Source organism: Athene noctua, chromosome 7 (genome assembly GCF_965140245.1).
Source record: "Athene noctua chromosome 7, bAthNoc1.hap1.1, whole genome shotgun sequence".
NCBI classification, from domain to species: Eukaryota; Metazoa; Chordata; class Aves; order Strigiformes; family Strigidae; genus Athene; species Athene noctua.
In genome coordinates, this window is record NC_134043.1 from 30,653,170 (window position 1) to 30,667,281 (window position 14,112).

At 38.1% G+C, this 14,112-nt stretch overlaps 1 protein-coding gene across 1 annotated transcript in view; it reads right to left on the reverse strand.

Annotated features, from left to right (window-relative positions):
• Window positions 1–14,112, reverse strand: part of SPAG16 (sperm associated antigen 16) — a 417,235-nt gene that overhangs the window by 119,068 nt on the left and 284,055 nt on the right. Inside the window, 1 exon segment of the mRNA XM_074910337.1 lies at window positions 8,622–8,687. Coding sequence (XP_074766438.1) covers window positions 8,622–8,687 — 66 coding nt within the window.

The following is a 14,112-nucleotide window of genomic DNA, read 5'->3' on the forward strand; positions in this document are numbered from 1 at the left end:
GAAAACCAGTGATCAGGCCCAGTCAGCATGGGTTTATGAAAGGCAGATTCCGCTTGACTAACCTGATCTCCTCCTATGACAAGGTGACCCACTTAGTGGATGAGGGAAAGGCTGTGGATGTTGTCTACCTAGACTTCAGTAAACAAAGCCTTTGACACTGTTTCCCACAGCATTCTGGAGAAACTGGCTATTCATGGTTTGGATGAGTGTACTCTTCACTGCATAAAAATCTGGCTGGATGACTGAGCCCAAAGAGTGGTGGTGAATGGAGTTAAATCCAGTTGGTGGTTGGTCACAAGTGGTGTTCCACAGGGCTCAGTATCGGGGCCAGTTTCATTTAATATCTTTATCAATGATATGGATGAAGGAATGGAGTGTATCCTCAGTGAGTCTGCAGATGACACAAAGTTGGGTGGGAGTGTTGACCTGCTTGAGGGCAGGAAGGCTCTATAGAGGGACCTGGCCAGGCAGGAGCTATGGGCTGAAGCCAATTGTATGAGGTTGAACAAGGAAGGCTCAGTGCCGGGTCCTGCACCTGGGTCACAACAACCCCCCTCAACACTGCAGGCTTGGGGCAGAGTGGCTGGAAAGCTGCCTAGTGGAAAAGGACCTGGGGGTGTTGATTGACAGCCGGCTGAACAGGAGCCAGCAGTGTGCCCAGGTGGCCAAGAAGGCCAATGGCATCCTGGCTTGTGTCAGAAATAGTGTGGCCAGCAGGACTGGAGAAGTGATCGTCCCCCTGTACTCAGCACTGGTGAGGCTGCACCTTGATGACTGGGTTCAGTTTTGGGCCTCTCACTATAAGACAGATATTGAGGTGCTGGAGTGTGTCCAGAGAAAGGCAAGGAAGCTGGTGCAGGGTCTGGAGCACAGGTCATATGAGGAGTGGCTGAGGGAACTGGGGGGGTTTAGCCTGGAGAAGAGGAGGCTGAGGGGAGATCTCCTCGCTCTCTGCCACTACCTGAAAAGAGGTTATAGCAAGGTGGGTGTCGGTCTCTTTTCCCAAGTAACAAGCAATAGGGCAAGAGGACACCACCTCAACTTGCACCGGGGGAGATTTAGGTTGAATATTAGGAAAGCTTTCCTCACCGAAAGGTTTGACAAGCATTGGAACAGGCTGCCCAGGGAAGCGGTGGAGTCACCTTCCCTGGAGGTATTTCAAAGATGTGTAAACGTGGCACTCAGGGACATGGTTTAGTGGTGGATGCGGCAGTGCTATGTTAGTGGTTGGACCTGATGATCTTAAAGGTCTTTTTCAAACTAAATGACTCTATGATTCTATTTTAACAGGTTATATTTAACTGGCTTATGTAACGTGAGCCTCCATCCACACCTGACCACAACAAACTGGGAGTGCTGGGTGAGCTGCAGGTGAGCAGATTCAGCATGAGCAGCCACATCTGGAGTCCTGGCCTCACAGCTCAGTGCTGAGCATCTGCAATGATTCCCATTCAAGTCAGTGATAACAATGGCAGTGCAGATAAAAGTCTCACAATTTATCGAGAAAATGACTGTCACATGAGAGAGTTACAGGATAGAGGGTAGGGATGGCATGCTGCTTTCTCATGTATTTTAAAACATAATTTCCTATGAAATATCACAGAGAGAGGCAGGTTTGACTGTATTGAAGGTGAAAAATTGAATTTAAAAGCATCTAGATGGATCTTTGTGTTCTGATTTTGTTTGTTTTGCAAACCAACAAGTTTAAAAAGCAGCTGTTAAAATGAAAAATGAATTATGCTGGCGCCTGGACCCATAGTGTACATCTGCCACAGGAAAGTCTGGCGTTCTGGGCCAGGAGATGCAATTTTAAAAAAATCCTTATTCCTTAGGATACACAAATTAATTCTTCTCCTCTAAGAAAGAAGGGCAAAGTTTGCCACACTGCTAGCAGTTTTGCATGCTAAACAGCTCTTGCTTCATGTATTGTATACACAGAGGGTCACAATCACTGCAGAACACAGAATTAAGCAAACAAAATCACACTAAAGGATATAATATCTTTTTCTTTCAGTTATACTTATGAGAAAATGTTTATATTTGTAAATATGAATTCTGAAAACATAAAAGAAAATACTGTATGGTCAGTTAATTATTAGTTTCTGCTGAGGACCCTTCCAAGAGCCAATCTGACCTAAAACATACAGTTTTTTTAAAGTTTCTCAAAAACCAAATTATGTCAAAGCTATTTTAAAAAGATGCCACATTTTCTCTGCTTGGGCTTTACAGAGTTGTCTAAAATCCAAATGTCTATGCATTACCCCAAACTTTTATCAGGAAGAGCTGAGACAGAGCTTCATCATATGCAAATATTAAACGAGAGAAAAATCTGTTTGAAAGCTCCAATTAGAAAAGTTAAATATTTCATTTACTATTGGTTCAAAACAAATGAATGAGACAGTATGATGACAGAAACCTGCCCTGCTTCCTACCCCACATTCTTCATCTCTACTACCTGTGGTCCACTTCTGGAGCACAGAAATCTCAGTGATCATGGCTTCCAGCCATCATGGTATGTGCAGCTTGCTCCCAAGGAAGAGCAGCTGTCTCTCAGTTATTTCACTTTTATAGAGTCCAGGTGCTAGTAGACACCCCATTAACCTGAGGTATGTCTTGTACTCACAGCACTGAGAACATGTAGAAGATCCATCAAAGAGTATGTACTACAAAGAGGGGACTGAAGGGACTGACAGGTAGGAATGCAACGCCCCGTACAGAACACGAGTCCTTAAGGTAATACCTGCAAAAAGGCAGATATCCATCTTGTAATGCCTGGTGACAGAGGAGGCTGAAAGTGATGTCTCTGCAAATATCATCACTGGGAACAACTATGTTCCTTTTTTTCCATGGCAAAGCAAAAAAAGAGAACATGAGACAGTGGCTTTTTCAGCAATGATCAGTGTTACAGTAAGATTCTTTGCTTTCCATTTCTCCATGGGTTTGAAATACTTTCCTGGGACCTACCATCAGGAAGAACAAAAGAAGGTCTTCTCAAATCTAAACTTCTCTGTGTTTGTTTGGGTGAATAATACAAGATAATTTGTGGTTTACTGAGAGTACCTGCACGGTGACAACAAAGAGCACCAGTGGGTTTCCGGAGTTTAAAAAAAAAAAAAATCAACACTGTGGTAAATGAAAGATATAAACCCTGCAGCTGGAGGAGAGAGGTCCTGTGGCAGAATGAGCTAACCTCACCTCTCATAATACAAAGTGTTGAATGCTTAAAACAAAAGAAGGTGAATTTTCTTGAGCTGTGACTGTTTTCAATTAGTAGTCTTGACAGGATTGGGTTTAAAATCGCAAACAAATCGCGGAGAACTGAACGGCTCATTAGTTCCAAGTTTCTGAAGACAACTTGGGCCTTGATTAAAAAAACTTCAAGACTAACAGAAAATACTCTTTTTTCCAGAAGAAATTATAACTGAGAAATTGATCCAAAAATAATCCAGGAAGCCAAATTTCTTCCGAACTAAGACAGTGAAGAAACTGCATTTTGCCTGATTTAGAAGTGTAGACATAAACTCTAGTGGCAGTTGGTGCATTTAAACACTGAGGCTGAAGGTTTCTTGGTCACAATCATACATTATGTGTGAAAGAAAAAAGGATTTTTTTCTGTCACTGACTTATTGAGGTATATGACACCTATTGCCAAGTTTTTCTTTGCAAATGATCTTTGATAAAAAACTAGAAATGGTGATGCGAAATGGAATGACAAAAACAACATGTGACATTTAAAGATCAGGCTCAGATTTTTTTCAGTCCCATTGAAGTGCCTTTGCTGAAAGACTGTCTCTTTTCTCAAGGACTCAGGAATTCAGCACCTTGGGAGAGCTACCCTCATGCAAACCAATGCATCATGAATTTCCTTGGCCTTCTGAACATGGTCAGATAAGTCCATACATATTGGACTTTCCTCACAGAAAGATCTGGAGGAATTTTTCTTACTCTAGAGATATTCTTACTTGTTTATCTAGCCTTCTATATTAAGATTCTGATATCAGAGTTGGGTAGCAAGAAAATTTAAACTGATCAAAATAAAGATGGATCTACCCGATTCTTCTAGAGTGGTTTCAGAACATCTTATTTGGTCTACACATAATGAGTAAAACAGGCACATCCATGCTAACTGTAGAGGTCTGTGAATAACAGTAGCATCAGAGATGATGGGAAGTGATTAAACAGTATGCCTGGCCAAGGGAAGAGAGCATTCCAGGAAAATTACTTCCAAAAATAGGGAATAACATGAATATTTCAGCAAATGGATATGGAAGTGGATTCTAGCACAGTTTTCTGAGAGTTTCACTATTTTCAGAAAGAGCTTTTTGCCAACATGTGAAATGAGTGTATGTTGATGCAGATTTTATTCTTTGCCAGGACAGAGACAGAATAGTCCAAGAATGTTTGATGGCCTGAAAATGGTTAACTAATGATACTAAAATCTGTATTAAAATGTAATTCAGTTCTGTAATTATATTTCTTATGCATGGAGACAGAAATAAACTAGAGGAAGAACCTATTAGCCCTTTTGCATGTATAATTGAACACGTTTGATATTACTAGGTAACCTTTGTAAGTAACTGGCTTTGAGTTTATGCAAAGAGGTGAACACTTTGAATACATAAATAACAATAAGAGCAGATAGGTTTTTGATTTTGTATTCTGTTCTTTTCTTGTTTGTGTCTGTTAGATGCAGTCAGACATCCCTTGCTTTATTTGGCCATCCACAGAAACATCTGAAAGATCTGACTTTTGCATCATTTGGGTGCAGTAATGAATAAGAACTGACATCAAATATCAATATTATTGGCCCAGCTAAATGGTAGCTGACATCCAACTGGACTGCTGAAGAGGTAAACAAAACTGAAATTTTGTTTTTGTTTAAAAACTGTCTGACATTATTTGTCCTTCAGTAAATCAATGGAAGAACGACCTAAATGCTGTTGCATTTTGGCTTGGGGAAGTAAAACTTGGGCAGTTGCTATCAAGCATATTTTTTATAGTCTTTTAGTTTTCCTAACATAAACTGTAATTCCAAAAATACTTTTTTGTTTTAAGGAAACTTGGTAACCTCTGAAATGATCTCTTAACCTACAGACATCACAGCATAGCAGATACAAACACAGGTGAATGATAACCATACTCTTATTTGAACATAAACACATATATACACACACATAAGGGAGCAATTTTTGCTCTACTTTAAATTCATAACGATTCAAGCAAGCATCTATAGTCTTTATAGTTCATTAGCACAGGTGATTTGCCAAGCTGGGAAAATGCTATGCAAAGTATGTACAAAAATTACTTAGAATGCTATTTAGGCTATTTTATATTACATACCAGTGTTCAAGAACAGATCACCATTCCTTCTATGAATTCTACTGTATGAAATAGCATTGTTTTCCCCTAGCTGTTGATCAAAAGCATGTACTAATGTACTAATGTAAAAACGTTAGTGGTTTGATTTTTCATCTTTTCATGAATTACACAGATGCAAAAATATCTTCTCCATAATTATCCACAAGACAGAAGGACAGAGCCAGGGCTGACTTGGATGTCCTTGCCTTGACGTCCAAATGTAGGCACTCTGGTATTGATGGGGCTCCCTCTACCACCTTTTATTCACCATAGGCCTACATTTGTCATATGGAATCCAATAATTAAGTGGGGTAACCTCAAATCCCGATAACATTAAAAAACTGGGGTAATTACTTTGCCTCTTAGGCGCAGTGTCACTTGGGTTTCCCTAGAGTGGGTATCTGCTTTCACAGGTAAGGTGTGTTCACATGTATCTTTTACTGCGTGCAGAGGCTTTGGGAGGGAATTAGAGCACACCGAGTAGCCTCTAGAAATCCATCCTTACAAGAACACGCATATGTTTCTACTCAAAGGCTTACCCCTCAGTGAAAAGAAACATCTGAAACATTTTTCTCTACAAAGTTAGTTGTGTTATGGGGACATGGGAGTAAAAAGGACAGTAACATTACATTTTAGGAGGAAAGATGCATTTTTCTACATCCTCAATTCAAAAGTAGTTATATGAATTTTGCTCACATTTTCTCCAACTTTCCACAGGCAGAGAATGAGCTTGGAAAACCCCAGCATTTATACACTGCTGAAAGCATTATCTTCAAGTCCTGACATCACAACTACAGAATTTTCTATCAGGGCAATGTGATTGTCCGCCAGATTCTCCAGAAAGCTCATGTCCCAGCAAGGCAGCCTCCAACAAATGGCCACGTTTCAAGTGCCAGACTGGTAGTTATGTTCCACAGAGAAATGGCTAGTTATAGAATCCGAGCAATATTAAGAGTTCTGGCTGTTGCCCACTTAACAAAAACCTATTAACTACAGTTTCAGAAGCATGGTATAGTAAATAACTCAGATTTAATCAGTTTCACAGAGTTTAATGAGGATTTATTCAATTTGTATAAATTCATTATTCTTTTTTTCCTTCTTCCTCATATAATACTCTTTCTCTAAAATATCCCTTAATTTTTGGACACACTGACAATGGTGTCCTAATCTATGGTGGTCTGATCAAACTGGAAAAATTGTTCTTTGTTCTTGTATTTTCTATACAGGACATTGTGTAATTAGAATTTCAAGTTCTTTCAAAACTCCTTTGGGCACCAAGCAGACTGAGACATGACTATCACAAATCCACTGAAGTGACTTAGGAGCCTACTTAAACTGACTATATCCTAAGCAGAAAAAGGAGTGAATCTCCTGGGATCTTTCACCATTACAGTACTGCACCCATAGAGTCTGACCCTATAGACGTTGACTTCTGATAAGGCATGGGATCTGCAGACCTGTGACATTTATATATATATATATATATATATATATATAAACCCCAAACAAACCAAAAACCCAACCAAAAAGCCCCTGATCCGGGTAGAATTCTGTCAGCAGCCTTCAGTTTTACCATTCCAGACTTAAGAAACCAGACGTTTACAACAAATCTTTGACTGCCTGCAAATCTTCTTCGGCTTGGTCTGACCATTAGGCTTTCTGTTGGCCAAACAGTGCATGATCAATCTCAAAAATTTTTCCCATGAAAGTATTGTTGAAAATAGTAGTATTTCTATAAAACCCCCCTTTTCCCCATAAAACACGTGTCTTAACAAAAAAAAAAAAAGTCACTCAAAACACCTTAATCAGCTTGCTTAGAGTGGAATATTTTAATTTTTTAGTCGGCGAGCAGTAGAGGGCAAGAAAACAGTGCTCTGGCACTATATTTGGTTGAAATATAGCACTTGCTTTGCTATCCAACAAATGTGATAACTCTAACTTGTACAACTCAGGACCAACTACTTAGTCTTTTCAGTAGCTTTCCAGTACACACAGAGTTAATTTATATAACTGCAATTGCAGCTTCTAAAATTATATTCCTCACTCAGTTTAATCAATGCTGCACTAGATGTTTCCATTTTTACTAATTCAATCATTGAGAATGTCAACCAATGATTTAGCCTAGAGTTTAATGCCAACTATAATATTCTTTATCAAAATAACACGCTTATCTGAAAGATTATCAGCACACAGTCTTTCAGCTTCCTGTTAATCATTATAGGTCACATTAGAGCATGAGGCTCTTTGTAAATAGTCACGTTAAAGACCATGCTATAGTATTGCTATAGTATCTCCCTCACAATTCTTGCTACTGTTAAATATTCTTTGTTCTACACCAGGGTGTTTCAAAATACTGAGACGTAGGTTGTGCCTGTGAAATATACAGGTACACACATGCAGCCAAGAATTAAGATCTCCTGGGAATTCCTATTCCCCTCCTTGACATTATCCCACACTTTCTGCTATGTCAGCCCCTAAGGTTTGCCCTATAAACAAGTAGGGTTGACATTAGCAGTTGGTAAAGCAGTAGCTGATACTGAACAAGAAGAGAATATTCAGGATCTCCTACAGTAAAAATTAGTACCTTGTTCTGCTTGTAATGAAACTGGCGGTGAGAGCACATGAAGCAGGGACACCATTAAGATATTTTTCAGGAAAGATGGTCCCTGAGAGAAAAGACTATAAGTGGTAGCAGAAACCAACACGTGCATGACCACTTCCTCACTAGTTTTAAAGAGCAGTGTGACCAGGAGAGCCAGAGGAACCATACATTACAAGCGTTTTGATCATTTCAGAATATTTCATATCACCTCAAAGAAATATTTTTGGGAAAATCACTTCCCTTCCAAAGTTAACAGGCATTCAGATCACAGTCTGTCTCCAATTTTAATCAAAAATTATTTTTTTTTTTAGACACAACTATAAGGTTAACCATCCAGGAAATCAAAACTAACAGCAAATTTCATTTAAGTAAAGTAACTAAATGATCATGACAAAAGAGAATGGCTTACATATGATGCACTGATCAAAGGAGAAAGGAGGTAGGGTAGACACAAGGAGGGGGCAGCTTTATTATAACAGTCTCTGAGATTCTGCTCTGTGTGGCAGGTGTGTGCCACACTGAACTGCTCTAGAAGTCACTACTAATATTAAATTCAGCTGCAGAGGTATCTATTTCACCAAAGCGCATGACGGTATTTACCAGAGCAAGGAACATGATGATTAAAAAAAAAAAAAAAAGGAAATTAATACACAGACCTTACTTTCATGTTGAATGTAGCATGATTACAAGAATGCAGGTGACCATAGAATGTGTAAACACAGAGATCCTAGGAATTAAACATAAAAAGAAAGCAATTCAATAAATTATAGAGATATAAATTAATCTATATCCTTGTAAATAGGAAGACCTTAATTTTATGGCTGTGTGCAAACCAAGGCAGTTTGCGTGCTAAAAAACAGCTCCTGGTTGCTAGAAGAGGAACATATTTATCACAATTACTAAGGATAAATATCCTTACTTCACATAATTGCTAGCAGAAAAGGTGCATTCAAATATCACTAAAAAAAGCCATCTCCTTTGCCAGAGGTTTTGAATAAGAAGATGTAATCACTGCTTCCAAAAGACTGAGCTCTTGATCTTAGGCAGTGATTCAGTACATGTCTCTCGATATTCCACACACACCATTAAAGTCTTCCTTAAGGAATCACAAGCATGAAATAAAAATTAATTATGTTTTGTCATCTTCCACATTAGGCTGTAAGTGACCTACATAGTGCAGTAACATATGTCAGATGTCATCACTGAAATCTGACTTGTTCTCCCAGTACAGGAGGCATCCAACCACAGTATCGCTGGCTAAAAAACCCAAAGTCTTCAAGATAGGAAGACACAAATATTGAAAACAGATGTACTTCTCTGTTTTCGTAACAATCTCTGGCTTCATAGGTAACAGTAACAAAAATACTCTCTATTAAAAGTGAAACCCAGCCTTGAACAGTGTAATCATAGCCTGAAGAACAGGTTTGAACTCTAAGAAAAGAGCTTATTGACTCTGGAATTGAAAGACAATGTGTTGCATTTTTCTGGAGAGACAAAAAACCCCAAAACTAAGATCCAGAATTCTACCATTCATCCTAATGGTCCTTCTTTGTACTTGTTCCAGCTTGAATCAATCTCTTGGGAGCAGGGGTAACATAGGTTAATCATACCTCTGTCATGCTTTTAGAGTTTATACCATCAGCTTAATTCCATTTTTATTTTCCCCATCCACAAAAAAAAAAAAAAATTATCTTTTTCACTGACAAAACCTCCTTATGTTTTTATAACCAGCATGCTTTATCAGTATATTCTCACTGTTTGCAACAAGTCCTTTCAGGAAAGTAGTTAATGAGGTTTGACCACAAAGTAAATTCTGGAGAGACACTATTCAATAATACTCTGTAGTTCATATTACATCTCTGAACCATTTAAGAGAACTCAGTCCAACAAAACAGCAGTTTAAGGGGATTAGATTGCTGTTGTAAATATCTCAGCAGTTAAGAGCAAAGAGGGAAAAGACCTATTGAAGCTGAAGAGCAGTGTTGATGCAGGAACATATGGGTATTCATTATCTACAGATAAATTTCAGCTGGAAATTAGAAGAGAGTTCTCAAACAGTGAAATATAAAAATTCCCCTCCACTCTAAGTAGTGGGGATAAAAATTTCTCATTAATTGTAGGAAGATGCTTGAAAAGTCTGGAAATAAATGACCTTCTCCTGCATGTGATCGTTTGCCTGAACTTGGAGACCAAGGAGACTCTTGTCAGTCTTGTTCATAAGGCAGTAGAATACAAATTTCTGATAAAGCCCAGCATTTAATACTTCAGAGGATTCCTTTTGTTTAAAAAATGTCACCAAGAAAATGCAGCAGGTTACTTTGGCAAGTGCCATTTTTTATCTTGTTATATATTTCATTTACCTTTTTGTCTTGAAGTAGTCTCTGCTTCAAGGCTGCATACACTATTGAGATCAAACTAGGAAATTAGTATTATTCCCATGGAAGGATTGTAAGACAAACATAACAAAAAAAAAGGGCTCTGGACTATTAAAAGCAAGCCACTGTCTTTAAGGAGCAACCACACCATCCACTTTAAGCATAAAAATGTTGTCAGAGCACAGTTCTTGAGTCCTCCACAGTTTTCAACAGATTTACAGGGTGAAAAAGTGCTAAAAAACCTCACCCCAAACCCTGTATATTTACATTATTTCTAAATATTAAAATATGAACCAATAAATCATGATAAAAAGAAAATTTAAATAATTATCCAATTATAAATTCACTGTTGAAATAGAAATGCAATTACACAAAATTCCCAAGATACTGACAGACAAATTAAATTTGATAAAGATCCATAATAGGACAAAGATAACTAAACACATATATGCAAGTCTAGCAAGAAAAAATTTCAAGGACGTTAAAATTTAGCTTGTGGTCTAGCAGCAGTATCAGTTGTACCTAGACCATGGTAACAAACCAAATGTTGGTGCATGTTTTGCGTGTAAAGAATAGCCCTTGTAAAATAACTGCTGTTTCTCAGCAGGGCATAGTTATTTACTCTCAGACACTTTCAAATATCAATATATAGACAGTAATCTTTCACAAATGCACAAAAAAAAAAAAAAAAAAAAAAGAGAAAACCACATGGATGTTGTGCCACAAAATGCATGTGAACCTTCTGATTTCCCTTCCAATAATTCAATCCAGTATAAGCCACCTGAAGAGGATTTTAATAATAGTAATAATAACAAAAACTAGACAAATGCAATGGTTCTGTAATGTGTTTCTCAATACTATTGTTGAAAATTAATTTCCAAAGTGCCACTTTAGTTTTGTTCAATGAACAGCTAGTGTGTCCTTCACCAACACCAGGAAATCTGAGTTTTGCAGACACAGATGCCAGAAAAATAAAACTGGAAAGCTTACTATTTAGCTGTAATATCCCAGCAAAATCAAACAGTAATAAATATTCTCTAGATCAGAGCGCATGTTAAGGTAGCACTGAGCTTTCAGCATCCAGAGCTCAGCAGTATGTTAACAATACCTCTTTTGTACATGCATTTTGCTCTTCAGTCTTTAATTATAATTAATTAATAAAAATAATCTACCAGAACACTCCCAGGACCCCTGCACCATTTGATGTGGAGCTGAACAGGGTTTCTGCATTCCAGGCTTAATCTCACTTGGAGTGAAGTCCGGAGCATCTCTTCTTCAGGGGAATTTCACTGGAGTGCCTTGTGAATTGGTCCTTGGCTTACTAACAGCTTCTGTCATCCAGGAACCAGCTGTATGTTCTACCGTTTAACTAAATTTCTTTAAGGTTCAAGACAAGTAGGGCAAACATCTAGGTCTTGTATCACAAGGAAAAGAGCAGAGGAAAGAGGAGGACCTTGTCTTCATGTTAGGGGAGTTGTTAGTTAGGGAGAATTACACTTTACTGCTACCTTCAAGGTCTCAGTGACCATTACCCCACTGACAGAAGCAACATCATCAGAAATCGAGAGTGGGAGAAACACCACCACATCAGAGCAGCACTCTGCAGCTGTAAAAAGGGCTATTTTTTCCACATCTAACCCATGAGGTCTATCCAGTCTCCTTGCATATGACACTCTAGCAGTCTAAAGGGCAGTAAATTATGAAGAATACATTATTATTGTTAACTGAGTCATCAGGTCTTGACTGAAATATTAATGGGGGAAATCTCAGTTCTATTACCTCCTTGAGCTGCTGCCCAATTACATTAATAAAGATACATTCTTCCTCTCCAGAAAATACACAAAACATTCAAAGAAACAAAATATGAAGTGTTCTGCATTGTTGTTTTTTTTAAAAAAAATTATTATTCACACATGCACACACATAATTTTCCAGTTTGAAATGCAGAAATTAACATCAGAATCAGCGGCTTATTAACAGAAATTAACATCAGAAATACCATGGCACTATGTTATAGAGCCTATCAACCTCTCAGCTTCCACTGAACACAGACATTAATTGCCTGCCTTGGACTGGAGCTATCTAAAAAACTTCAAATAGAGAAAACAATTACTTTTTAAAAATGAAATCTGGGATTATAGAAAAGCAGCCTGACCTATGGAATAATGCATGCATGAACACTTACCCTGCTGCAAAAGTAGTTAAACAAGGAACCTAAATTTGAATGATTTTTTGTTCTTACTTTCACAGGATAAAAGCCCAAGATTTCAGAATCAATAGCGAAATTCTGCTGTAAATCCTCCTTAATGTGTCCATAGAAATATACAAATACCAGAGCAAGACAAGACAGGCTGAAGACAATAATAATTAATATACTACAGCTTTTTTGCATCAGTAGAATTAAATTCAATGAGTAACACAGCAGTTGAATCATCCTATACTTATTTAAATTAGCAGCTTAGCAGCAACTACAAGAAACTCCCAAGCCTAACAAGCCATAATTCTAGCATTTCTGGAAAAAACACACAGCCAAAAAACATTGAGCATCATTTAAAAATTACTCATGTCTTTTAAACTCTGCTGGTTTGATTATTTTTCTCCATTTTGAATGCCCTGCTATACATGAAAGTCTGACATGAATAAACTTACTTCATCATGTTCAAAATCAAGATAACAAATCCATTAGATCAAGCTAAGTGTAATATATCTACTAGGTGCAATACATAATTAGCTTTATTAGATTGATAAGATATAGGCTTTTAGATAATAACATCTGAGTATGAGATTTACATAAACAATGTTCAGAGAAGAGATATATTTATAATTTCTTGGTTCATTTAGAAATTAACTCAAAGAAGTATGTTCATTCAGAAGGACTGAACTAAGAAAAGTGTTTAAACCATGAAGCACTTAACTGTTCACCTCATTCTCTTTATTAAAAATGAACAAAACCTCCCAACAGTTTTTCATGAACGGCTTAATTTTATTTTAGGGGAAAAAATAGTATCTTGAATGAAACTTCTGACCTTACATAGGTAACTTTTCAGAAAGTGAAATAATCTAATGCTTAGGAAACTCCTTTCACTATACTTGAACTTTTCCTAAACAAGCATAATGTTAAGTGTACCGCGATTACTGGCTATCGACTCACTGGAGAAGGTCTAACCTTTCTCTCAATTCCCCTTGGTGAGTACGGCCAAGGGCTTCCCTTTTTACAACAAAGTACAAAATTAAAAGCACAACTCCTACTCAAACCCTTGCCTTATTCATGATGTGGTCTGTCTGCTTGGTCTACCCGTGCTTTGCATCAGCAAGGCACTAGCAGGCTCTGAAGAAAATGTGTCACATATCCAGCAGAACTGTGGGCTCTGAAGTCACTCCATGCTGCAGGGGAATTGCCTGTGTTGTTGCCTTGAAGTAGGTGCACTGGAAACATCAAAAGGTATTTGGATCTCTCTATTAGAGCACAAGCTATAACAAGGTAATTTTTAAAAGAGAGAAAACTTATTTCATGGGATATGACAGGTAAACACAAAAACTGGAGAAAAAAGTCTAAAAAAACCTGCCCCCCTCTACCTTGGCAAGATGGCTCTTTCTTTTAGTCTCTCCTTTCGGCCCAGCCGGTAATAACTCACTTCAACAACACCCTGCAACTCCCAGAGTCTCTGTGCATCCCCCGCAAGGCCAGCCCAGCTGCTCGCAGCAAGAACCGCTCTCTTCTCCATCTGCCCCGTCCTGTCTCATCCAGAGGGCACCACTCAAAGCAATGCAGACGCA